This window comes from Strix uralensis, chromosome 2 (assembly GCF_047716275.1).
Source record: "Strix uralensis isolate ZFMK-TIS-50842 chromosome 2, bStrUra1, whole genome shotgun sequence".
NCBI lineage: Eukaryota > Metazoa > Chordata > Aves > Strigiformes > Strigidae > Strix > Strix uralensis.
Genome location: NC_133973.1, coordinates 61,382,548 through 61,410,377, shown reverse-complemented (window position 1 = coordinate 61,410,377; position 27,830 = coordinate 61,382,548). Strand labels below are relative to the sequence as shown.

At 41.5% G+C, this 27,830-nt stretch overlaps 2 protein-coding genes across 3 annotated transcripts in view; both read left to right on the top strand.

Annotated features, from left to right (window-relative positions):
* Nucleotides 1–11,515, top strand: part of LOC141939353 (granulocyte-macrophage colony-stimulating factor receptor subunit alpha-like) — a 41,162-nt gene extending 29,647 nt beyond the window's left edge. The window contains exon 10 of the mRNA XM_074858930.1: nucleotides 11,375–11,515. Within this exon, the coding sequence (XP_074715031.1) occupies nucleotides 11,375–11,377 (3 nt within the window). The 3' untranslated portion in view covers nucleotides 11,378–11,515. The remainder of the gene's footprint in view (nucleotides 1–11,374) is intronic.
* LOC141939352 (granulocyte-macrophage colony-stimulating factor receptor subunit alpha-like) lies at nucleotides 45–27,735 on the top strand. Of its 2 annotated transcripts, XM_074858927.1 has the most exons (12): nucleotides 45–143; nucleotides 14,185–14,298; nucleotides 14,470–14,606; nucleotides 15,600–15,720; nucleotides 17,924–18,053; nucleotides 18,146–18,321; nucleotides 19,515–19,654; nucleotides 22,227–22,265; nucleotides 23,222–23,351; nucleotides 24,028–24,121; nucleotides 24,753–24,834; nucleotides 27,650–27,735. In XM_074858927.1, the coding sequence occupies exons 2-12, from the start codon at nucleotides 14,211–14,213 to the stop codon at nucleotides 27,716–27,718; spliced, it is 1,206 nt and encodes a 401-aa protein (XP_074715028.1). In that variant the 5' UTR covers nucleotides 45–143; nucleotides 14,185–14,210; the 3' UTR covers nucleotides 27,719–27,735. The 2 variants fall into 2 exon arrangements, with proteins under 2 accessions (XP_074715028.1, XP_074715029.1); XM_074858928.1 differs by lacking the exon at nucleotides 24,028–24,121.
* The last annotated feature ends 95 nt before the right edge of the window (nucleotides 27,736–27,830 follow it).

Genomic DNA, 27,830 nt, shown 5'->3' with positions numbered 1-27,830 from the left:
TACTTAATATCAGCATGCAGTAAAAAAAGTTAACTGGCAGAGCAAAACACTTACTGATGCCTGCACATCCACAACTACAGGTTCAAGAGCCCTTGCTTCTGCGATCCAAACAAGATAAAGGAGGAGAGTTTTTTCAAGAGGAGGTATGTTTCTCTATGCTGTTTACTGTTTTTTCTTGTGCCACAGAATATTTTGTGCAGAATACACAAGGATTTTTGCAGAATCCATAACAAGGATTCAATTAGGTACAGTTATACTAGCACACATACAAAATCTGGATTAGCTTCGGGCTTAAGAAAATCTAAGCAACATTTTGGTGATGTTTTAGCCTACTTGATTAAAACTTCTAAAGCTTTCTGCAAGATTCAAGGAAGACTATGAAATGTCTATGATATCTGTTGCTTTATGTAACATTTGTTATCTGACATTTATTTTGCAATAATTAAAAAAAATGCTATTTTCTGTACCCGTTCTATAAATTAATTTGACTAGAAATATGTAGAATTCTATTTCTTGCAAAAAAAGTAAATCACAGAATCTTGGGATGTTTGAGGCTGGAAGGCACTTCTGGACATTGTCCTGTCCCACCCCTTGCTCAGAGCAGGGTCAGCTACAGTAGATTGCTCCAGGTTTTGTCTGGGCGGGTTTGAACATCTCTAATGTTGGAAACTCCACAACCTCTTTGGAAAAGTTGTTCCAGTGGTTGATCACCCTCACAGTAAAAAGTCTTTTCTTGTGTTTAAATTGTATTTCCTGTATTTCAGGTTTTGTCTATTGCCTTTTGTCCAGTCACTGGGCACCACTGAGCAGAGTCTGGCTCCATCTTCCTTACTCCCTACAGCTGGGTATTTATACACATGGATAAGATACCCCTGAGCCTTCCTCTCTCCAGGCTGAATAATCCCATCTTTCTCAGCCTCTCCTCATATGTCAGACTCCTTAATTATCTTTGAGGGTCTTTGCTGGACTCTCTCCAGTCTCCATCTTTCTTGTACTGGAGATCCCAGAACTGGACCCACCACTCCAGGTCTGGATTCACCAGTGCTGAGCAGAGGGGAAGGATCACCTCCTCGACCTGCTGGCAACACTCTGCCTAATGCAGCCCAGAGTGTCTTTGACATTCTTTTCTGCAGGGACTCATTGCTGGCTCATGGTCAGCTTGTTGTTCACCAGGAGCCCCAGGGCCTTCTCTGCAAAGCTGCTTTCCAGCAGGTTGTCCTCAGCCTGTGCTGGTGCCTGGGATAGTTCTTCCCCAGGTGCAGGACTCGGCACTTCCCTTTGCTGAATTTCATGAGATTCTTGTCAGCCCATTTCTTCAGCCTGTCCAGGTCCCTCTGATGCGAAATAGTGGTACATCAACCACTTGTTCCAGTTTTATATCATCTACAGAAATCAAAATACTGATCTAAAGACTGAACTGATTCTGAGAAAGTTGCATTTAGGTAGCAAATTCAGAGGAATATTTCATTGCTTGGTATGCGCTGTAAGGTTTTTACTCCTACCTCTATGCCTCCTGGTGTGTTTAACCAGTGCATGGTACCCTCTATATGTCTGCAACATATAGGCATCAGTTTCTCTGCAGTGTACAAGCATCAGTTTATCTGTGCATCACCCTATAAGTAAAATTCAAATTTTCTTGAAGTGAGCAGGAGTAACTTTCCCAGAGCCACTCAATAAAGTCACTGGTAAAGCTGGGAATTAGAACCAAGGAACCTTGGTCTCAGGTGACATTTTCTGGTAGCATCTTGCACTCACAGCCTAAGAGTGAAGACAATAGACTGTACAGACTGAGGGTAAGAATTCAAAGTGCTTAAGACAGTATTTAATGGATGCTTTCCGTAAAAACTACTACAGGCATACCACAGCTTTTAAATGTGACTGTATTTTCCTTCTGACGTGTTGATACAGAGATCATTCTAGAGCAGACTGAGTTTGATCGTGCCTTGCTACAGAAGACAAAATGGGGTCATGCTTGCTGGCATCCAACTTACCAGGAATATGATCAGTACTGCTGAGTAAAACACATCATACATCTGGTAACATTAGATAATAAGTTTAGCAATGTTTTCGCTGATATGATTTTGATAGGGAAAAAATTAAACATGCAGGCTCTGCACATACCTCTAAACGGAAGTGTCACTGGCCAGTTCATATTTACATAGCTTAGGTGGATAGATTAGGTTTATAGCAAACCTGTCTTGGAGAGAGCTAGGGAGTGAGCTAAGAATTGAGGAGTGTGGAAAATAGGTGCTTGAGTCCCCTCTGGGACCCTGCCCTACATAGCAGGGTAGACACACGCTGAGAGGTCAAGACACTTGTGAGGCTAGCCAGGGGAGAAAAAAGAAAAAAGCAAAGTAGAAATAAGCATAGAGTTAAGGATGCGGGTTTTCATCCTCACAGATTCTATATTACCTCCTATATTAATGAAATATGAGGAAATACCACTTACATGAGAATATATATGTTTCTTCCAATCTGATCCTCCAAATAAGACTCCCAAATGGTTTGACATAAGTATATGTTACTTCTGATGCCTTCAATACTGAGGTCTGTTCAGAGCAGAGGGAGTTTTACCACACCTCTCTGCAAAAAACCAGCCTGAGAGAGGGGGGAGGTCCTGGAGACAGAAAGTTCCTACAGATGTGGTGCTGGATCCATTTGCCTGGCCACTGGGCAGAAAGTATGGATTGGTCAGGTAAATGGCTTAGGTCTCACCACAGCTCCTGCAGGTCAGAGAAAGCCAGGGGACCTGGCTATGTGTTAGTGCATTTAGCTGAGGTGATAGAGAGAACATAGGCACAATCCAACACTAAACCTTTCTTGTGCAATTTGTTTTAAAAGTCAGTCAACTGTGAAACTCAAATCCTTCGGGAAGCAAACTCTCTTAGTACTATGGTCAATGGAAATGGCCATTTCTTATGAGGAAAGTGAATGCTTACAGGCCCTGATATTCCCCGTGCAAGCCCAATGACATGTCCAGAGCCTGGAGGCAATGGTGCCAGTAAGTACACCTCTAAGCAGTCAAGGCTGCAGATGACTCCTTCAGCAGTGCTCCAAACAAGAATTTCCATGAGAGAACGTGAAGAGTGCTTGCAGTATGGGACTGTCATGTGTAGGAAACCTGAGGGAGACTTTGAAAGCAGAGCAGTCATGAAAGCAGAAGAGGGAGACAACAAGAATAAATAAAAGACTATAAAGAAAATGTGAGCAGACAGTTGCCAGAGAATAGGAAAACAAATGCCTAAAAAGGAACATAGGATGCGGAAAGAAAGGGAAAAGGTTACTAGTGACTGAACAGATGGCAAAAAAATTGAGAAAATTATGGTTATATGAAAAGGGACAGATGAGAAGGACAGGAGGTCTCGAGGTTCCTATGTGCATTACTGGGGAGATTGCTGTTGAGACCAATATCTCACAAAGCATTTCACAGCCCGCCCTCCATACTGTTTGTACTTAAGATTCTTCAATATCGCTTCTCAGCAGCTGTGGCCACATCCTTAATGTAGCACGATGATTTACAAAGAAAAGATTGATGCTGCAAGAGATAAGCAGAGAAGAATCAGGCTACAGTGAATATACTGTCTCTGTTGCAACACCAACATGGTGTCCTGCTTGATTCTTGAAGTCCATGATGGACAGGTCACATCAAGACAATTTCCATGAAATGTGATGTGCTTCCTGGAAATATTCAAGATTCCAGCTTGCTTGGATGTTCTGGCTGGCTTTTTGCTTTCACCACAAATGGAGTCAGTCTGGAATCAGCACTCTGAAATGACCATAAAAATTAATATAGAAGGACAGACAAGTAACAAAATATTACCATGTTTCTCTTTCTCCTGAGTTTATAAGAATTTGCCTCACAGTCTTAGAATTAAATGTAGACATACAATCAAAAAAATTGCCTCTAGGAAGTTACACTACTAGAATATACTGAAACAAAAAACCCATTAACCAATGTTGCTTCTTCGTGTAGAAAAACAAAAACAGAAAAACAAATGATGGGAATAGAGAAATCTGTTACAAAGAGTTTTAACTTCCTCTGAGAAAAGGAAAATGGTACCTAAGATACAAATGTGTTTGACAAGAGCTGATGCCAGTGTTTGACTAGCTCTGCTCAGACCTCCATGCCATGTAAATGAATGTGGATTCGCCCTTTGCAGGTACTCACACTTCCTTAGTAATTTAAATTTCCTACAGTGATCTATAACATCTGACTCCTTGGTTTCTGACACTGCAACAAGCAAAAATTTGTAGTAGACTTTTCTGGGGTGAGGGATGTAAACCTCTAAGAACAGAGGGAATTAATCTAGTTTAAAAAGTAGAGAGCCATTTGTGATAGCAAACAGGAAAAAAATACTGTGGTGGTTTGACCTTGTCTGGTCACCGGGCGCCCACCAAGCCAGTCTCTCAATCCCCTTCTCTATTTTCTAAATCCCATCAGCAGGCAATATCCAGCCACTCCCTAGGAAAGAGGGCCTCAGTACACACAGCAGTTACTTCAGAAGACAAATGCCTTAATAACGAATGCCTCCTCCCACACACTTTCTCCTTTGTCCCAGCTTTTATTGCTGAACATGACATCATATGCTATATAATTTCCCTTTGGTCTTTTGGGATCAGCTGTCCAGTTGTGTCCCTTCCCAGACTCTTGCCCATCCCCAGCCTACTGGCCTTTGCGGGATGGGTGCAATGGGGTTGGAGAGACAGCCTTGATGCTCAGCAATAACCAAAATGCTGGTGTGTTATCAATGCTGTTCTATCTACAAATACAAAGCACAGCATTATATGGACTGCTCTAGGAAAAGTTAACTTCAGCCCAGCTGGACCCAATGCAATCTTCACCCTTTATTCCATATCATTTTTGTCACGCTCAGGTCCCACATACTTTAATACATTTACATGTCTTCTGATCATCCCATTGTATCTGTTCCTCATTCCTGAAATCCCGTTACCAACACTTACAACTTATACTGCATACTTAAACCGTGTTTATACCCAACATACAGATTTATACATTCTCATTAATTAATATTCTCTATCCCTTAACAAATAGATATTATTTCCCCATTCCATGGCCTCTGCCACTCCCCAGGATGTCCATAAAAACAGGTTATGACTTTGGTCCATCTGTCAAGGTGGTTACCCAGGACAGGGGAAATAGCATGTTTGATTGTTAGGTGCCAACACCAGCTTGGTTTGGGTCATGGCTGCACTCACTGGTTCCTTGTGAAGCTCACTCTTTGTCGTTTCAAGTAGTTCCTGCTACATTGCTTCCTACAGCATAGAATTCACATTGTGGATTATGTTCCCCCAAGGTTAAATATAGTTGAGGTACACATTGGATCTCCCCATTCTTCCACATTACCCACCAAGTACTCAGGTCCTTGAGGAAAGACAGTCTCACAAATGAGCTTACCTTTTCCTAAGGAGGAACACCACACACTGCCTTCTGCAGCAACTTCTTTATGTGCACTACAGGGACCTTCTCTCCTACCACAGTATGCAGGGGCTTTATTTGGGCAGGACCAAGATGGTTAGCAGATCCCCTGGTTACCAAGTGACTCCTGCTAAATTTAAATCCTAGTGCTTCCATGCCCCAGTGCCCAATGTTCTCAGCATAGTCTTTAAGAGTCCATTATATTGCCCAATTTTTCTTGAAGCTTGTGAGTGATAGGGGATGTAATACACCAAATCAATGCCATTTTTCTTGGCCAAGAAGTCTATGAAGTTATTTCTGAAATGAGTGCCATTTTCTGACTCAATTCTTTCTGGGGTACCATGTTGCCATAAAAATTGATTTTCAAGGCCCAAGATGGTGTTTTGGGCAGAGGTATGGTTTACAGGTATGTTTCTAGGCACCTGGTAGTTGCTTCAACCATGATGAGTATGTAACACATGCCTTGGCGGGTCCGTGGCAGTGGCCCAACATAGTCAATTTGCCAGGTCTCACCATATCAAAAACCCAGACACCACCCTCTGTTCCAGGGAGACTTTACTCACATGGCTCACTTGTTTGTGGCAAATTGTTCATATTCATGTGTTACCTGCTTGATGGCCACCATAGTCAGGTCCTCCCCTTGATCACAAACCCATCTATATGTTGCAACTCTCCCTAGATGTCCCAATGTTTCATGGGCCCACTGACCTACAAATAGTTCTCCCTTATGTTCCCAGTCCACATCCACCTGAGCCACTTCAATTTTGGCAGCCCTGTCCACCTGTTTGTTGTTTTGATGTTCTTAGTAGCGTGATTCTTGGGCATATGAGTGTCTACATGACATACCTTTACAACGATGTCTTCTACCCAGGCAGCAATGTCTTGCCACAGTGCAGCAGCCCAGATGGGTTTACCTGCGTTTCACTGCCAATTGGTCTGCTTCCTCTGCTGTAGCCACCCCCATAGGGCAGTTGCCACCATCCATGAGTCAGTATAGAGATAGAGCACTGGCCACCTTTCTTGTTCAGCAATCTCTAGGGCCAGCTGTATGGCTTTCACTTGTGCAGACTGACTTGACTCACCTCCTTCAATGACTTCTTGTGTGGGACTCCACACAGTAGCTTTCCAGTTCTGATGGTTTCTTACAACATGATAGGATCCATCGGTAAACAGAGTATAACGCCTTTCATCTTCTGAGAACTTATTATATGGTGGTGACTCTTGGGCATGGGTCACCTCCTCAGGCAATGTTACAAAACCTCTGCCTTCCACTCCATGATCTCTTCCAGGATTCCTAGGTGGTTGGGGTTTTCCATTTTAGTCTGTTGAGTTACCAATGTTAGCCACTTACTCCATGCTGCATCGGTTGTGTGATGTGTAGACGGGACGCTTCTTTTGAACATCCAGTGTAGTACAGGCTATTGCAGTGCCAAGCGGAACTGTTTTTCTGTCCCAAGAACTGCTGAAGCAGCTCAAACCTCCTCATATGCTGCTACTATCTCCTTTTCAGTCAGTGTGCAGTGGGCTTCCAACCCTTGATGCCCTCAGCTCCAAAACCCTAAAGGTCAACCTTGAGTTTTCTGGTGTTTTCTGCCAGAGGCTCCAGGTGATGATGTGCTCCCCAGCTGCAGTGTAGAGGACATTTTGCACAGCTGGTTCTGTACAGACTGGTCCAACCCCTACTGCATAAGAGATCTACTCTTTGATCTTCTCAAAGGCTTGCTGTTGTGAAAAGCCCCACTCAAAAGAGTTCTTTTGGGTCATTCAATAGAGAGGGCTCACAAGATGACTATAACCTGGAATATGCATTTTCCAGAATCCCACAAGGCCTAGGAAAGCTTGTGTTTCTTTCTTGTTACCTAGTGAGGACATAGCTCTTATCTTATTGATCACGTTTATCTTGCCATTTTACTCCCAAGAACTGGATCTCCTGTGCATGTATTTTGATCTTGCTTCTTTTTATGGCAAAACCAGCTTTCAGAAGGATCTGAATTACTCTTTATTCCTTCTCAAACACTTCTGCTTTATTGCCCCACACAGCTGTTGGTGTATTACAGGTGTTCAGGGGCATCACCCTGTTCCAGTGCAGTTTGGATCAGTCCATGACAAACGGTAGGACTGGGCTTCCACTCCTGGGGCAGTTGATTCCAGGTGTATTGGACATCCCTCCACATGAAAGCTGACAAAGTAATTGATAAAAATGCATTGGCAATATCAATTGTAGCATACCATTTGTCTGTCTTTGACTCCAGTTCCAACATGTCTGGTACAGCAGCACTCAGTGGTGGCATGACTTTGTTCAGGCCATAATAGGCCACTGTTAACCTCTACCCTCCATCACCTTTAACTGGCCTTATGGGATTATTAAAGTGTAAGTGAGCCTTGATGATCACTCCTTGGCTCTCCAATTGATGAATCAGCTCATGACTGGGAACCAGTGAGTCTTGGCTGGTGCGATATTGCCACCAGTGCACCATCATGATAGCAATCGGCACATGCTGTTGTTTTTGACTCATAACAAGTCCACAATGGAGGGATCTTCCAAGAAGCCATGTAAAGAAGATAGCTGTTTAATCTTCTCTGTACTAACAGTGATGACACCAAAAGCCCATCTGTACCCTTTAGGTCCTTGAAGTACCCTCTCCTAAGGTAGTCTATGTCAAGTATACCCAGGGCCTCTGGGCCAGTAACAGTAGGGTGTTTTTGGAACTTGACCCTGCTAAAAGCTCACCTCAGACTCCAGGATACTCCTGTGTTACAACCCAGTCTGGGAGCCCAGGGAGTTGTAAAGGTTTCGTGATCCCCTCGGGTTAAATTAAGGTGAAACGACACCAAACAACCAGTTAAAATGCTTTACTTGTAGAAACAACTTAAACTTGGAAAAGAATAGTAAGCAAAGTGGCCTCTTATTGACAAATCTATAAGAAAGAAAAGAAATGAAGTAAAAGAAAAGGAAGGGAGAGAGAGTCAAAGAATCCAGATCACCACAACCAGGTTCCAGCATTGTCTCAGGTCTGGTAATCTTGGGTGGTGGGTGCACACCCAGCAAAGTTTTCTGTTGCTCTTTAAGTTCATCTTATCAGATGATTTGCATACTAGACAGAGAGGTGGGTTTTCCATGAACTCATTTGCATGAGAAGTGAGGAACAGGTGGAGCATGGGTTCTGTGTTGAGGAGGGATGGGGTGCACTAACCCTTTCATCCAATTGAGTCAGTGGTCATGATCTGCCCCTGCCACCTTTACCTTTTCCCCAGTTTTTGCTTCTTGGGCAATCATCCAGCCTTTAGCTCCATCTGGTGCTGTGTGTTTTCCCTCTTACCAATCCTTTAGCTCTTCTTCAAGGGTATAGTCATAAATTAAAGTGTAGGCATTAATCCGAACATATGGTTTTACTCAGTCTACATCTCCCGCTTTTGAGGTTTATCTAGGGAACTTGGCAATACAGCTACAAGGGAGTGGAGCCATGCACCCTTCGATGCACTCTGTGCTTCCTTAGGCAGATAGTTCATCCTTGAGGCTTTCATCTTGATGAATGTTTGAGGCATTAACTCCTTCCGTTCCTCACACCCTGTCACTCCAGAAATCCAGATGGGTTCTGTGCCCTTATACCCTGATGGCACCAGGGTGCATTATGCACTGGTTTCTACCAAAGCTTCATACTTCTGTAGATCTGGTATGCCAGGCCATCAAATCCATGCAGTCCTGTAAACCCAGTCATTCCTTTCCTCCTCCTGGAGGAGAGACCGTCTATTCCTTGTTGGAGTGTTCACTGTCTGACCCTTAAAGTGCCAGTCCAGAAGTCCCTTCACCAGGCAAGTAATTGCAGTCCTTCTGCATCTGGGGAATTGCTGATCGCTTTCTTCCGTCTCAACAGCAACTAAGCTGACAGCTTTCTTAGGTGGCCCCTTCTTAGCAGCTGCCTTCCCCCTCAGATCACATACATTGTCTTCCAGTTTAAAAGTGGGCTCACCATCCCACTTCCTCATGTTCTTCCTGCCCAGTAACACAGGAAGAACCAGAAAGTGCCATGTGGCATGCACCTGGGACTCCCCTTCCCTCCGACCAGGGCCAGAGGGGACTGGTTCCATGGGGATGAGGAGGGAGAGAGATTTTCTTCAAAATTTCAAAGCCAAGAAGATGGACTCTCCCTAGTTGGTGTATCCGAACCAGGGCAATATATCATCACCAAGCTGCTGGAATATCATGCTGGTGTATTTTGATCAACCTTCCTCCACATGGCCCACATACACAGGAAGTCATTCAAATCTTTGGACACCTGGTTATCATCCAGGTCATTGTAGATGACTTTCAGTACTGTTAATTCTCTCAGGTGCTGGATACCTTTCTCAGTGGTAGTCCACTTCCCTTGGTAATTTCACAAGAGCCCCACTGAATGGATATCTTGCATTCATGCTTGACAGAAGCCACCTCCAGAGATTGCGGATTGTTGCCTCTTTTCCAATTCCTGTGTCAATTGCCCAGTCCCTCGTGAGGGATCCTAGCTGTTGGGCTTCCTTATCTTCTGATTCCTGATGTTGGCCTGCTATCCCAGCATCGGAACAGCCAGGAAGCAATCTGTTCCCCTGTCTGGTGTCTGTGATCTTTCCATATGTCTTGAAGTTCTCTCAGGGTCCTAGCTTTTATTGCACTCAGCATTTATTGCTAAGCATGACCTCATATGGTCTGGAACATCTCTTTGGTCAGTTTGGGTCAGCTGTTCTGGCTATGGCCACCCTCACCCTCCTGGCCTTTGGGTGGGTGGCTGGAGATGCAGCCTTGATGCTGTGTGAGCACTGCTCAGCAACAGCCAAAACTTTGGTGTGTTATCATAAACACTGTTCTATCTACAAATACAAAGCACAGCACTATATGGGCTGCTCTGGGGAAAGTTAACTCCAGCCCATAGAGAACCAAGTGTTTCTTAAGATAGAGAAGGACAACATGAATTACCTTGTTGAACCAGGTAGCCATGTCAACCCTCTCCTACACTTACACAGCCTGGATGGGGAGAGGTAGCCTCCTACACATTGTCTACACACTGCTTCATCGGAAACAATATTCACACACTCTGTGAGAGATAAAAAAAGAAGGAAGCAGGCAAAAGAAACCTAACCAGGTGTAAGATTTCATTGCTGCTTAAAAAAATGCCTTTAGGAAAAAGACATCCAAATCAAAGAAACTCAGCAGAGGGAAACAGATTCAAATGTATAAAAAATAAGAAGATACTAAAAAGGTTCATAAATCTTCTATATAGAAATAGTCAAAGGTTTTAAAACAAATAGTGAGAAATTATTTGTATCAGAAGCAGTGAATGGTATTCACCCAGATCTCCCTTGACTATAACGGGAGCTTAAACAACTTGTGCTTACGTAAATACTTACTTGTAGATACTTTTAGATGTCTTAATATCAAAATTCATCCCACACGGGATATGTGCAAGTATGCTAATAGGTCTGTTTCATAATCAAGACATGATGGAGACAAGTCAGAAAGGAAGGAAAAACTGAAAAATAACTTGTCTTTTGTAGCTTTGCTTGTTGAAAAGGATCATTAGCATATACTATCTTATTTCAAGAAATTGGACTGAAAGACACACAAAGACAGAACTAGGTTCTAGAAAATATTGACAACTTACAGAAGCAAAGTTGTAGGCACAGATGACCAGAAATACCAAGAATTAAGGTGTATACTGTTTGTAATTATGTAAATATTCATTCAAATGAACTGTACATGAAGACTTGAGAGTCACATTCTCTAAACAGCTCTAAGCAGGTTCAGCATTTTTTCCTGTCCTCTCAAGTATATTTTATAGCCCAAGTTCAATTGTATAACACAATATTTATATTAGTTTAAAATTATTATGAACATAGTTCTATGAGCTAGCATCTTATTTTGATTACAAAGCAGACATCTTCAAAGTTTATTAATGTCCACAGTAAGATTCAACAATTTCTGGACCCAAAACAAATTATAACATGAATGGTGGAGTTCAAGATCCTTAGGACTGTGAGAAGGGAGCACAACAAGCTCACTATCCTCGACTTCAGGAGAGCAGACTTTGGCCTCTTCAGGGATCTGCTTGGCAGAGTACCATGGGATAAAGCCCTGGAGACAAGAGGGGCTCAAGAAAGCTGGTTAGTATTCAAGGATTACCTTCTCCAAGATCAGAAGCTATGCATCCCAACAAAGAGAAAAAAGTCAGGTAAAAATGTCAGGGGGCATGCATGGATGAACAAGGAGCTGCTTGACAAGCTTAAACATAAAAAGGAAGCCTACAGGCGGTGGAAGCAAGGACAGAACGTCTGGGAGGAATACAGAGAAATTGTCCGAGCAGCCAGGGATCAGGTTAGGAAGGCCAAAGCCCTGATAGAATTAAATCTGGCCAGGGACGTCAAGGGCAACAAAAAAAGCTTCTATAGGTACGTCATCTCTCCAGAAGGAAATGGGAAACCTGGTTATCCGAGAAATGGAGAAGGCTGAGGTACTCAACAACTTTTTTGCCTCAGTCTTCACCACCAAGGTCTCCAGCCACACCGGCCAAGTCACAGAAGGCAAAGGCAGGGACTGGGAGAATGAAGAACTGCCCACTGCAGGAGAAGATCAGGTTTGAGACCATCTAAGGAACTTGAAGGTGCCCGAGTCCACGGGACCTGATGAGATGCATCTGCAGGTCCTGAGGGAACTGGCAGATGAAGTGGCTATGCCACTATCCATCATATTTGAGAAGTTGTGGTAGTCCAGTGAAGTTCCTGCTGACTGGAAAAAGGGAAAGATAACCCCCATTTTTAAAATGGGACATAAAGAAGACCCAGGGAACTATAGGCCAGTCAGTCTCACCTCTGTGCCCAGCAAGGTCACGGAGTGGATTCTCCTGGAAACTATGCTAGGGCACATGGAAAATGTGATTCTCCCCGTATACTCTGCTCTCATGAGACCCCACCTGGAGCACTGTGTTCTGCTCTGGGGTCCCCGACATAGGAAAGACATAGACCTGTTGGAGTGAGTTCAGAGGAGGGCCATGAAGATGATTAGGGGCTGGAGCACCTCCCTTATGAGGACAGGATGAGAGAGTTGGGGTTGTTCAGTCTGAAGAAGAGAAGGCTCTGGGGAGACAGGAAAGATGGGGAGTGACTCTGTATCAGGGAATGTAGTGATAGGACAAGGGGTAACCATTTAAACTGAAAGAGGGTAGATTTAGATTACATATGAGGAAGAAATTCTTTACTGTGAGGGTGGTGAGACACTGGAACAGGCTGCCCAGAGAAGGTGTGGATGCCCCCACCCTGGAAGTGTTCAAGGCCAGGTTGGATGGGGCTTTGAGCAACCTGGTCTAGTGGAAGGTGTCCCTGCCCATGGCAGGTGGGTTGGAACTAGATAATCCTTAAGGTGCCTTCCAACCCAAACCATTCTATGATGATAGAAAAGAAAGTGTAGAAAAAATTATCATCTTTAATAGTGAGATACAGCAAACTACACCTAATAATTTGGATTCTTTAGTATATTCAGTTTTCCATGAAAAGAGGTGAGAAGTGAGGGATGACATATAAAAATGAAAAATTCGTTCAGGTTAGGTTCAGGAACTGACAGAAGTGTCATCAAGTTTATGATAAGTGCTGCTATTTTGGATATTCAGGACAATGGAAAAGCAGCTGAAACCAGGGCTATCCAGTGCCAAATAACCTTTGGAAAGGCCCCATCAAAATTCCAGCTCCTAAGGCACCTTTCTGAATGGAAAGCTGTTCTTAGCTGATCTGTGGTCAGAAAATAAAAGAAGAAAAGATGATAGAAAACAGCACTGAAACTGGTAAATAACATATGCAAAACCAACAGTATGTCCACAGTGAGCTTTGATCTTAGCCTCCAGGAAAAGAATGAGAAGTGATTCAGGGCATTGCTCTAAGTATTATTTTAAGGGCTATTAAGGCCTTACTACATGAAATCCTGAAATAAGCCCCAAAAGACTTTGAATCAAGACTGTAGATTTGCCATAGTCAAAAAAAGGTAAGCATGTAGCATTTAATTCCTGCTAAAACCTGACAGAGATTGAGACCTTTCTCTTCCTGCTTTGCTTAGATCAGATCTCATGGACATCTTCCATGCACTCCTAAGACATGCTGGCAGGAGCAGGTACAGGCTCTGAACATGCCTGGTGTGGTGATGCTGGCTTTAACAGAGCACTCACAGAGAAGTGAGTCATCCACAGCCTGACACAACCAAAAGCCAAACCACCCACTTCCCAAAAGGTGCCTTCAACAAATGGTTGAAAACCAGTCTAAATGCTCACTTTGCAGCAGAAGCTGGAGCACTGAGTAGGAAGATCTGCAGTGATGTTCACAGGATCAGAAAGCAAGAAAACCTGACTTTCTGATGGTATGGTTAGGATAGATATGTGGGACAACAGTAATTCTAAATCACGGTCTCTGCACAGAACACAGTTATGTATCATTCACTGAGCATGAGTGTATGTATCATAATGAGAGTCTGCGGCTTCTCTATCTCAAACTGCTGTGTTGTAATAGACAGTAGTGAGCCTGTTCAGTTCTTTCAAAGAAGAGGTGCCTGCCAGATGTCCTGATGCATACTCTCTGCTTGGTTTTTTTAAATAATTTTTTTTTAGGGGTGAATTAGACAGCATCTTTGACTCATTCCATGAAAAAAAAAAAAAAAAAAAAAAAGAAGTTTGCAGAAACCAAAGTACACTTTGGCATAATTTTTCATTGTTTTTCTTTTCTTGTTTTTCCCTGAGGGTTTCATTCTCACTTTCCAGAGAAGATGTTTGATATTCTTGGATTCATTTGCATGATTTGGTGGTGTATGCTGCTATTTCATCCCTTGCATGCTGACATCCAGTGTATGGGGTGTAAGTACATTTTTGCAGATATCATCTGAGAAACAGGGTTTAATTCTTCATTCATCAGAGATATTTGTAATTAATCTGGCAATTATCATGTTAGGTCTGACAGATACTATCCTCTGCATTCAACAAAAACAATAGCATATTTTCACTCAACTTATTCTGTAACACTTGCAGCAGAGGCACAAGAATCACCTATTACAAACGTGAAAATGAACTGGAGAATAATGGAATTGTCCTGGGAGAGCAGCAAGAACTTCTCTGTGTACAAATGTACCATCACGAACAGTGACATGGAAAATACAGAGATAGAGGTAAACTTGATATTCGTTGAGATAAATAATCGCACCTTTTCCTTTACCTTTTATCAATTTCACTTACTTTGAAAAAATGAATCAGTTGCAGATAAAATCTGATCAGTGATTGTTTGCAGTCTATAGCTTGATCTGTCAGGGGCCGTGGAAAGCCATCACCAATGCCAGGGTGCATTTGCTGCAGGAGGAGCACCCTGTGCAGAACTGAAGTTCTGGCTCCAAAATGGAAAAGAGGTGATAGGCTGAACTGTATCTATGTTGAATCATGAATAGGGATATAGCTGCTGAAAAAAGGGGCTGTGAATCTCCTAGAGAATTTAGAGACACGGCAAGAGACCTTCTGAATTAAAAAAAAATAATTCCCCAAACACTGCCATGGATTTTTATTATCTCAAGTTCTTTCCTTGTTTCCCAGTAAATTGGATCATGCTTGTAGCACAGGTTGTGTTATAAACCCACATTATCCAAAGAGAAAAATAGGAAGCTTGACAGAGAGATACAGATGGCTTATTTAACCTAGCAAAGCAGATGCCTTAATTAGAAATACATATTACAAAACCACATCACATCTTTATTGAAGATTATAAGTGTAATGCCGTAGACACCTTTCTGACCCCTGGGGAGGTCAGACGAGGACTTCTATTTTGCTTAATATTTTGACTAAATTCTACTGTGGTTCCCCTATTTATTACCCATCTTCTGTTATGCCACTGGGGTATTATTAGCCTTCTCTAATAGTTGCACACTAGTGTAGCATCCAACTCCTGAGCTGCAAAGATTTTTGTGTAGTTATGCTTTTGATCACTCAGCTCCATTCTACGTCATCCTCAAATGGTAAAGGACAAATTTTGCTCTTGAGACTAAAACACATACATATACAGGCAAGATTTTGGCCTTACGAATTGAATTTCTGAGTTGCACTTCCATAGCCAGCATCATCTAACACCAGCAGAGGAAAAACAGAAATAAAACATCAACATGGTTTTTTTTCAGGTGAATAGTCCACTATGCAGGTTTCCAGTGGAACAATACATGCCTCTGCACAAAGGGGTATTCTTTATCATTGAAGTGCCAAACACAAACACCTCAGAAAACTGCACCTTTATCCCTGGAGGTAATGTCTATAGTCTGGGTAAGGTTTTCTCCATTTGCAATTTTTAAAGGTAAACATTGCCTTAGAAAACAATTCCTTACACAGCAGGTAACTATTTAAAATGATCTTTTGCAGATCTGCTAAAATAATTTGCTCTGTAATGAATGTTTCCATAATTCTGCAAGACATGCATTACTGCATATGTATCAGTAATTGCATTATTCTCTTTCATACTAGGGCTCCAAAATGCCACTAAATTACAGTGTTTTAAGGCTGGATTTAAATAACTGTTCTGGCTGTCACAAATTAAGATGTTAGCGTCCATTTCTTTATTAAACGTTTTTCTGCTGGGCTGTTGGTGAGTTTGTCAGGAGCCAGACCATAGAGCTAGCTAAAGGCACAGTCTGGAGATCAGTGAAACCCATAAAATGGGAGGAGGAGAGGAAAGAAAATGACAGTGATAAGCAGCTAGAGGCAAACTGAATGTAGCAATCTCCTAATCTGGCCCTGGTGTGCACACTCACGTGCACACACACACACACAGAGACAGAATCACAGAATCATTCAGGTTGGAAAAGACCCTTGGGATCATCAAGTCCAACCATCAGCCCTACTCTACAAAGTTCTCCCCTACACCATATCCCCCAACATCTCATCTAAACGACCCTCAAGGATGGTGACTCCACCACCTCCCTGGGCAGCCTATTCCACTCTCTGACCACTCTTTCTGTGAAAAATTTTTTCCTAATGTCCAGTGTGAACCTCCCCTGTTGCAGTTTAAAGCCATTCCCTCTTGTTCTATCGCTGATTACCTGTGAGAAGAGACCAGCACCAACCTCTCTACAATGTCCTTTCAGGTAGTTGTAGAGAGTGATGAGGTCTCTCCTTAGCCTTCTCCTCCTCAAACTAAACAGTCCCAGCTCCTTCAAGTGCTCCTCATAGGATCTGTTCTCCAGGCCCTTCACCAGCTTTGTTGCCCTCCTCTGCACTCGCTCCAGCACCTCAATATCTCTCTGGTATTGAGGTGTCCAAAACTGGACACAATACTCCAGGTGCGGCCTCACCAGTGCAGAGTACAGGGGGACTATCACCTCCCTACTTCTGCTGGTCACACACACACAGACATGTGTGTTCCCTCAGCCGTTGTGTACCCATGGAACTGGGGCAACTCTTTACAAAGATATTCTGAGCCTTCCCCATGTGGGAGTTAATTAAAGTGGGATTTAGGCAGATCCTAGGTTCATAATTCCAAATCTGAAGTTTTATGGCACATTTTCCCCTTCCTTCTCAACTCAGAGTTCTCCTCCACTAAAATTGCCCAGTCACCAGTGCTCCTGCAGCTGTGCAGAACTGGGGTATTTCAGACTTGACAGAGGTGATGAAATTAGCAGCTTGCTTATATCTGAGCAGAGAAAGTAGGGAACTCATCTCTTCCTAAGGACTTGACAGAGGAAACACTCTCACGGTGACCCTCAAAATATAAGCCAGGACACATTGCCTCTTAAAACCTCTTGCTTTTGGTGTTCCTCCCCAGCTGGCCCTAGCCTCCAAGCATGCAGGTTCCCCAGGGGATTCCCCCCTGTTTCCACAGGATGCCCTCAACACTGGGTGCTGGAGGGGGCTGGAGGCAGCGGTAGAGGAAGCCTCCACCCTTTTGGGGAAGTTGGGGCACACCACAAAAAGAAGGTGAAAATTGGCTAAAGGAGAAGAGAGAAGGAGGCTGAGCATGCCTGCACATCTGAGCCACAAGGGAGCTTCCAAAGAAATGAGGTTCCCACTTCAATGTCCTCCAGAAAAGGAAGAATCAAGTCACTGTTGCCTGCATCAGGGTGGAAAGATATAGCTAATTGATTGGCAGGCAGAAAAAAGCCCAACCTTACTTTTAAAAGTCCCAGCTTTTTAAATGCTGTGTGTAAACACTTCAGGAGTGGATTCCTGGGCATTAATTGCAAAAGGAGAGATACTACTCTCTGTAGCACCAAGGATGGTGTTAAAAGACAATGTGCCTCCCTTTACCTGTATGAATGCCCTACTTGCTCCCGGGTTTCACATTTCAGAGACAGTCAAAATAGGATGAGAGTCCAGCTTCCTCTCAGCTGTCACGCCTAACTCAAAATAACCAGCTGGAGTTGCAGGTGTCTAACATATCTAAACATGTGCAAGATCCTCCAGCTTGGAGCAGTCACATGAGTTTTCCTCATCACAGATATTCCTGTGTTTGCAGGCATGAATGGGTCAGCCATTGAAAACTTCTCCTGTGTGATTTATAACATATCCCTCATGAAGTGCACTTGGCAGGCAGGCAGGGATGCTCCAGGAGATACCCAATATTTTCTCTACTGGCAGAACTCGAGGTAAGTAGGTCTGCTTCAGTCTAGGAAAGTCTGGAATCTCATTTGACACATCACACTGCCCACATTTAACTAAAATACCTTGCTATATACAGAGACAATGATGTGATGGAATGTGAGCTTTACATTAAAGATGAAAATGGCAGAAACATGGGATGTAGATTCCAAAATGTGATGATAAAGACTGAAAGAGCTTACTTCCTGGTGAATGGGTCTAGCAAAGACTCCCCGATACAGTTCTATGATGAGTACATTGAACTGTATAAAATTGGTAAGTAAGAGAACATTTTTATTTTATTACTGTTTTATGAAATAAGGAAGTGGGGAATTTTTCTCTGAAAATAAAAGAAGAATAAAATTATGTTTGTAGCCATTGCAGGATCCTGCACTGCAGGACAGATTTTGCTCCTGACAGCTGACAGAACATAGTTCCAAAAATTAACTAAAACAAGCAAAGTCAGAGGCAGCCTGAAATAACTTCTTAGAGAAGTGATGTGAACATATCCACGGAATCCAAGTGATGAAGTGCAGTGGTTAATCTTTCAAAGCCACCTTTCTGATGGGCTCATTTTGCCATCCCTTAATTCCACGCCTCTCTGAGAGCCACAAGAGCTACATGTCCTAAAACCAGAGGGAGGATTCAACTTGCAAATTAAGACAGCGTTAGTTAAATATGTGGGTAGCTATGTGTAAACTAGGTGTTTAAGCTCCAAAAGAAATCTGGGACAGTATTCAGTTGTCTAAAAACATGCCTCTAGTGCCATTTGAGACACCCTCAGACACTTGAGGCATCCACAAGGCTTGCAGATGTGGTCTAGTACCTGTAGTCCAGAGACCAGGGTCCTCCTGGGTGTCCTGTGTGGTCCAAAATGCCCAGTGTAAGACCAACTCCTGCCTGCAGCTGATGCAGGCTGCAATGCCCAGAGCTATTCAGACAAGCACGCCTGCCCCATGGTGTGTCAAACCGCTTTGCAGACATCATGGGCACTACTGATGAGGTCTCTTCTGACTATAGGGGTTAGGCACTTAGGTCACACCTAGTCAACTATATTCAGATGATTTCAGATGACTTGATCTTCTACAGGAATAATACCATACATTCCAGAAACTTTCATCTTTTTACATATGGAAATTGCCAACATGAAATTTGGACATAGAAGAAAATTAGACGTAGAAGAAATTTAGATGTAGAAGAAAATGGCACTCTGCTGATTGTACTACTGAATTACACAAAATCCTTCATACTTTTTTTACATGAACTTCAATTACTTCAGATGTCCAACAACTGAAGTGATATATTCCAGTTTTGCTAATACATTTTACTCGTGTTTACTAGATAACATTTGTTGACATCAGTAGCACAGTTGTATATCAGTTGCCTCAACTTCACATGTATTTTGCTATGAACATGAGTTGTAGCTGATTACTGACCATGTCTACATTAATTATTTTATTTCTTTCCAGAAGTGCTCACTCCTCCATTAAATGTCACGGCCAATTGTACTGGAGATTCAGCAGGTTGCATAATAACATGGCAACCACCCCTTACAAGTCATATGGAAAATGTAAACTGTTTTCAGTATGAAATCAGCATACAAAAGAAGGTAAAAACAATTTATTTATTTGGTTTTGGCACCATACCTACATACATGCATATCTATAATGTGGAAACTTCTGTTTCCTTTATTTATTAACTTCTCTCTCACAAGTTGTGGTGTCCTCCTGCTCCAGCTCTGCTGGTCTTGCGTCCCACAGCTTATTTCAAACTAATCAGAGGTGTAAAGCAGAAAAGCAGAGGAGACCAGGGAAATGTTATGAGGGGTCTCTGTCCAAAGACTGGGAGAGCACCTGAGATGCTTTCCTGCATGAGCACGTCTCACAGGAGATGACCGCATGATGGCAGCCTGCGATCTGCAACAAGGGGGCTGCCCTGGTGGCAGCCTCCTGCCCAGGCCAGGGCCCCCCATGCTCACCCTGCTTCCCAGGGCACCTCGGCTTCAGCCACCCTGACAGCATTTTGCAGGTGCTGGAAAGCTCACAGCTGCCCCTCAATTTCGACACACGGGACTGTTTTGCCCCCCTCAGCCTCCACACTTCTCCTTCACCACCTCTGCCAATCTCTGTTGCCCTTTGGCAGCCTTCCCTCAGATGCTGTCCTTCCCCTGGAGCCTGGTTGAGCCAACCTGACCCCCCTCTGTCTACAGTTTCCATCAAAACCTCCCTTCTGAAAACAGCACTGAAATAGAAGCCACTCTTCTGAAAAATTAAATACCAGCAACTCAAAAGAAAGTTCACACAGGTCCAGGGTAGATGCCTGCAATGGATGTGTTTGCTTTTCAGTGAGTTACCATCTACCCTCTCTGCAGTCAGGTTTGGTGTTACCCATCTCCTTCCAAGGTAGATGTCAGGCAAATTGTGTCCCTAAAGTGCTTCTTTCATTCTCTTGGCTATAAGAGAAGAACCTAAAATGGCTATATCAGATGTAAACATGAATGTACCAAAGTGAGTTGAGATGTCTTCCACATTATAGACAGAGCACTGCCAACTTACCATAGTGACCACAGGAAAAGTATAGAACAACACAGAGTGTGTGCTTTACTATAGCTGAGGTATGTCTGGTTTTCACCTTGTACGACGGAGCAGAGAGGCTGAGGTGTCAAATCCTCCTCCACAGATCTCAGTGCCTAAAAGACCTGATTTCAACACCCCTAAGGACAAAGGGCAGCAAAATTCTTTAAGCCCAGAAGTTTGACAAGGAGGCAAGAAATATCACTCTTCCTCCCCATCCCTGTGATACTTGGTAGCTGTTTCAAGGAGCAATTGTAGTACACATAGCTTTCCAGCTGGCTGGTATAAACTGACAGTAAGATCTTGTGTGAAATAATTAGAATGTTTTACATAAAGATATAGGTTACAACATATGACTTAAGCAATATTATCAAAACACATTATCAAATATAATATTATCAAATACATATTGCCTTTTCTTTTCCGTACCACAATCAGAATGGGTGGAGTTCAGTAGATTCCTACATTTGGCTGTGAAATTCATCTCAAAGACTGAGACACCTTAATGTAGATGTTTGCAAAGGAGCACAGATATCCCATAACAGTCAATGCACATCTAGGGCTTCGTGCAGCTGAGCAGTAGGTCCTCATTCCCCTTAAGGTGCTATAGGTACTGAAGGTTCTAGAGGTACCTACATGGAGATGGCAGATTTAACTCACACCTTTTGTGAGGGGCCATCAGAGGTAACACAGCTAAAATGGCACTGCACACCTAAAGCTTAAGTAACTCATTTGCATCTTCCCCATTCACAGCATGGTATGATGACTTCCATTGTGTCCTAAGTTGAAAGAGCTCAGCTGACAATGAGTAATGGGGAAATACTAGTCTACTTTATAATGCAACATGCATGGCAGGTGTATTTTCTGAAATGAGACATTCCGTCCAATAACTTCTTTCTGACTTTTCCATAATGACAGCTCTCTCTCTGACATTACATGTGATAGATGTTTCCAGGAACTCAGCTTTTCATTGTTTTCTGCTATCCTTGCAAAAATTACTGCTGTTGATTTCGTTCACTCATTTTTCAACTTACCATGTTTCAGAATGTTCAGGTTCTTTGATCCAGGTCAATGTTTGATTCTAGTTAATTAGATTTTGATTTTATGGAATGTGTAAGTAACTCTTCACAGTATTTTGAGGAAGGCCCCTGAGTATGGATCACTCAGATGTCTAACAGAGTCTTTGACTGTAAGGAGGGTAAATTTGCTGTTCACATCAATTTTCTGCCCCATGTTATCAAACTATTGTGAAATCACAGCCTCCAGATCTTCTGTGTTTGGAGGATAATTTGATTGCTTGCATAATTTGGATATACTTCTACTGGATGAGAACGCACAGTGCAAATATGCCCTTAGAGGCAAATACTTCTCACAACCACTGATAAATAATCCATGTTTCCTTCCTTTTCTAAAATGGAATGGAGGAAGCCAAAACCCTGAATAAAGTGCTACATTCTGGGATATTACTAGAGCAGAATATCCAATTGATTTTTCAGTTTAAAATTACTTCTGATGTTTATAAGCAAGAAAATGAGAACAAAAGAGGGAGAAATATTTGATTATTTGACAAGAGAACAATAAAAATGAAGATTTGTCTTTGGTTTGCAGGATGAGCCCAAAGAAGAGAAAAAGGATCCTCCTGTTAGAGTAAGTATTCTTGTCATATACAAATTTGTGCTTTTGCCCACTTAAGCATATAAATACCATTATATAAAATATACTGACTTCTAGATCTATAGTTTTTGTATTAATACAGCAATGAAAACTCAGAAAAATATGTTCCTGTGGTATCTTTATGTGTAAACTTAGTATGTCCCTTTTGGATGGCACAGCTTACACTAGGCAGAATTTTCCATACATTTCACAAAACTTCATACTTCCCATTTATTGCACAAATATATTTTGCTTAAGACAGATGTGACATTTTGCTTAAGAAAAATTGGAAACATTCTCTTTTTTGTATCTGTCGGTGGAAAAATACCACCGTAGTTCAGGACAGCTAGACAGAGGGAACGCTGAGATCTTCAAAACCTGTGGACATTAATACACTGTCAGTCTTCCCCTGACACACGAGTGATCCTCTCAGCCCTGGAATCACCTTAGGCTTGGCAGATTCCAGACTTTGTATAATTTATCATGAGCCCAGATAATACATATCTGTTATTGGATTGTCTCAAAACATTAAGTCTGTTTAGCAAAGACAGACACCATCCAAGGCTTATTTGCATGATTAATCCCTGTGAAGGTCGCAAGGTGAATTTACAGGGTACTTCTCCAGTTTCGGCTTTCTGTCCTGGTTTTTTTAGCATGCATAAACAAGGCCAGGGGAAAAAAAGTGTCCTTAAAGCATAATAAAATAAATTAAAGATCCAATAAACTTCAAAATCCAATTTTGAACTTAAAAAAAACAGATTTAGTGGCAGGATGAACTGATTTATCATGGTTTTAAATTTGGGGAGAAGTATGTTTAACTAGTACATACCTACAAAATCATATGAATTTGTTATTTATAGAAACCGTTATGAGGAAAACAAACCCCAAATTTTAATAATATTTGCCTATTGGGTGAAATGAACAGTCTGATTGCTTTGCTTTGATTTTAGGTAAGGAACTACAGATATGAATTCCAAAATTACAATGAGAAAAAAAAATACATTCTGAAAATCAGAGCAAGCGGAAACAACTGTTTCTTAAGCTCAAACTGGGGGGAATGGAGTGAACCCATTGAGTTTGGTAAGACTGTGAAATATTAATATAGATTTTTTTTTTTTTCAGTATTACCTTGTTTGCCTCCCTTTCTCCCTCACATCCACAGATATGAATAAAATCTTAATTCTTACCCAGTAACATGGAAGGAACCAGGTGGAAATTATTAACATGGAGGAAAAGCTCCAGTACTATGGGAAACTGGCAATGAAGGCTGATACCAGCCTTTGATTAGCTGGGATTGTGAAGGCAGCAGTTATTCAGATACCAGGGCTACAGAAACAGGCTGAGATAGACCCAGTCTTGTCTTCATTCTGAAGTGCTGAGGCTGCCTTTCAGTTCCTTAAGTTTTTGCCATGGATATCATCCCCTTCCTTCTACATCTTCCTTTTCACCTTTTCCTCAACAATCTTTTTACAGTTCCACCACTTTTGCTCTGTTATTCATTTCCTTCTGTTCCTTCTTCTCCTTTTGTTTTGTTTTGTTTTTGGTTTTTTTTTTTTTTAATTCTCCACATTTTAAATGTTTGAAATGGTTTAAAATGCGTCAAGTATACCTGAACTTTTTTACAAGGTCCTGTAAGAAGTCAAGTTGAAGTCCTTCAGATTATTCAAAAAATCAGGTGAAATTTGCATTCGTTACTGACAGTGACACAGGCAGCATTTTGGCATGCTAAGAGATTTCTCTCTCTTGGATGTTTCAGGTCAAGGGAAAGATTACTTTATTTTTGTGATTTTATTTCTGATATCACTTGGAACAATCTCAGTGACACTGCTCCAATATTGTCTTTTCAAAAGGTAAATCAACCTTATTGATGTAGAAACTATTGATAGAGTATTATTTCTATGAAACACATTCCTCCTTTCTTCTACCTTCCTACCTAACAAACTTAAATAATCTGATTATCAATGTCATGAAGTATTATTAGCAGTATTGTTGTGGATGGCACTTTGGCATGCAAAATCAGTACACGTGATAAAGGGGGAAAGGATATTAAAGTTAGTAAGTGATTGATTCCACCAGATCCTGCAAAAGCGCTTCTGTTCTTACTTTTAAGCTTTGAAGCCATTGGCTTCACACAGTACCAGACAAGAGGGAATCAGGACAAATGAACATGTCATCATTTTGATAAAACTTCTTAGTGGTTGAAGAAAGTTATGTCATGTGATTTATTGAAAGTCATTGTTTAATAAAGTATTTACTGTGACTCTCATCACAAAATAAGTTTTAATTACCCAAGTGATAAATGTAACAAGTTACCCACCAGTCTACACTCAAAATATTTTACTTCTCATTTAGTGATTTGTAGAGCAATAGCTATTCAATCTTGAAAGTAAAAAATTGTCCCTAAGGTACAATACAAAATGTTTGTGTAAGTTATATTACCAGTATTTTAAACTTCTTCACAATCTCATTTTCTACCCAAAGATATTGCAGTTTCAAGAGCATATTTTCTCCTATACCACAACCAAGAGACAAATTTAATGCATCAACAGATGAAGATATGCAGGTATGCTTTCTTTTCAATTCAGTCAAGTTTGTTAACTATAAACCACGATAGTCTAAAGACTAGAAGAACTGGCATATAAAGATAAGTGTTAAATTTGATCCATTGAAAATTAATTTGCTCTCATGAGAAGTACGCTGTTTTGAAACCAGAAATGCTCTATGCCAGTGCTGGGACTAGTGATTATCCTGTACATATTTGTAGCCATATTTTAAGACCAGAGTTACCACTTTTACTGAGACTGGTAATTTCTGTGTCTACTGGTTTTGCTAGGTTGCTGTTCGTACTTTGAAAATAACCTAAGTGAGGAAGCATTTCCATTAGCTTTTTCAAATATCAATGATCATAATACAATGTGAATATATATTTTAAGTCTGACCTATACCCATGTAAAAATCCTGTTGTATTGAATCATGAAAATCAACAGGGCTGAAAAGTCTCAACAGCTTAATTAGCCTTCCTCTTTGCTTCAGCATAGGATTAACTATGACATTTTCGATGTTGTGTGCAAATCGTGTTCGACATGTATTCTGTAGCATCCCTGTGCAGTGTGCTCTAATGTTTAATTAACCTTACTTTTAGAAGGCTTTTTAATAGCCTGTTTTACGGCACTTAAAAGCAATTGCTTCTTATCCTTATTCCTTTCCTGTTTACAGTATCTTACACACTTGCACACCGCCAACAGCAACTAACTCTTCCAGTCTTCCTTCACATCATGACAACCAGGCTTCAAACCATTCATGCTTCTCTTCCGATTTTTCCCTTTGAATAGTGGTTTGTGTAGTGTCTGCACAGTGGAGGAATGCTTTGTATCAGCTGGCTAAAGCAAAGATGTATTTTAAGTCAATAAACCAGGCTAGCTGTTTATTGCCTACATTTCAGTGGACCACACCACCCTTTTCAATGAGGCTTTCAAAAATGACGGAAATTTTCCTTCAATCCTTTACAAAGAATCCTCAAAGCTACTAAAACTGTCTAGTCTTGGTAACTATATAGCAGCACATTGTCCTGACTGACTTGTCTTTGGTCCTACCATCTTTGGCTTTAATAGAAGGTAGGTAGCGATAAGTTTCCTCATACACCTTAAGTCATAAATACCTGATATCTCACTTCGTATCAGTCTGCCAGAGCTAAGGCTACAGAGCAGCAGCAGTCCATAGTCCATCATGTTATTAAATAGTAATTGCAAGTAAAGTCACAAGCAGTCGTTCAAAAATTGCAGACTCTCCAATTGCTTGCTTTTACTAAACTTGAGGGGCTTCCAAATTCCTGTGCATATACTACCAGAATTACTGAAATCGCTCCACTACAACCCAGAAGCATTTGTGGATGTGGTTTTGTAAACGGTGGCACAGGCACTTCCACGCAGGCACTTCCACGCAGGCAGCAACGTTTCAGCAGTAACTGTCGGAGTTCAAGTGAAGCCCTCAGCTCAGGTTGCCTCATACCTGCCAACAGGCACTGCGAAGATAAGTTTTAAGTCTCCGACATGTCTGAACAGTTTCTAGACTCTTCTTTGCCTATTATAATCTAGTCTTAAAGCCTATTTTACCTCTTCTCTCTACACTCAGGTATCTTTAACACTGGTTGAATGGTGTAATTCTCCAAAGCAGCTAATAAAGCAAAAATAGGTTATCTCAGGAGAGCTCTCCTTCTCCACTGAATACCAGGAATATCTTCCTGGCATTTAGTGCTAATGTGTATGAGTTATTTTGAAACCTGTAATGTTCTTTGCTAATCACATATTTTAAAGCTCACATTTCCTCATTTTGTTCCTACTTACTCAATGACCTTTCACATTTTCTCATTATCTGTCCTGTTTCACAATACAACTTTTCCTTAGATCACTGAAAAACCTCATGATTTACAATCCTAACCTTCCTGCACTGAGTTTGCACTGAGTATCTTTAACACTTGTATTGAAGAACTGCCAGTTTTCCTATTTGCTGTGGCTAAGATCATACCAACCAATTCACTCAGGGCCTCAGACACCTTGCATTCCTCTAATCCATTTTATTTTACTAATCTTCCTTACTTTTTGGTTATTCTCACCCCAAACGCTTTCCTCACCCTCATTCTGAACTATTTTAATACTCTGTTTTTCTCTTTTCCTGAATTAAATACATTCCAAGAACTTGCAAGACACCCTCTGTGTGCAGATGCATTGTTTTCCTCAGAGAATGGCCAAGTAGCACAAAACACCATGACCACAAAGCCCTGCAGTGTTTACTAATCCCAGACTTCCTAGACAAAATTCCCCACCAAGACATCCTGGTTTGATGTTCTGTAACATACCCTCAATCTGACAGCAAGCTTGCTTCCACCCCCCTCCCGCTCCCCGGCCAGTACTATCCCTCTTACTCTCCCCTCAGTATTTTAAGCCCCAAGCACTGTATCTGTACTACGATCTTACCTAGCAACTTCCACTCCTGTAAACTGTAGGTTGAGCAATGTAAGACCATATGATAGCATCCAAAATTATTTCTCTGTAAGTGTACTTAATGCCTACATACGTAAAATTCCAGCAATAGTTACTGAATAAATTTCTTCTATTGTCTCAGTTAAGGTGGTCCAGCATTTCAATCTTTTATTTTTTCCTTCCCCTGACAAATGGCTGCTACTGATCATACATGTTAAAAGTCAAACAATCCTTAACTGTTCTTAAAATGGTTTTGTCCTGCTTTGCAGACATTTCTTGTGTATTAAAATAGCAAGACGAGGTGCCTTTGGTACTGTTGTATTTAACATTTAGAAATATTCTCTGATCAACAGTGACTCTATGGCTTATTTCACATTACAGAATTCTCTCTCTCTTTAGACAGAATACGTCAATCTACCAAAAAAAAGTTGTACCGAGGAAATAACTATAGTTGAAGAGATGACCTAACTTTCCAAACAGAAAACACACTTGGATTCCCCAACATGAAAGAAAATCATGGATCCTCCTGACAAGGAGTACTTCAAACCAGACTAGAAATTAATATAATCACCTATAAAAC

Bases quoted from the DNA above. Each gene is read 5' to 3' on its own strand.
- LOC141939352 (XM_074858927.1), top strand. From the start codon at position 14,211: ATGTTTGATATTCTTGGATTCATTTGCATGATTTGGTGGTGTATGCTG. The intron at 14,299-14,469 runs GTAAGTACATTT...TAACACTTGCAG, and splicing joins TGACATCCAGTGTATGGGGT to CAGAGGCACAAGAATCACCT. The intron at 22,266-23,221 runs GTAAGTATTCTT...CTTTGATTTTAG, and splicing joins AAAAGGATCCTCCTGTTAGA to GTAAGGAACTACAGATATGA.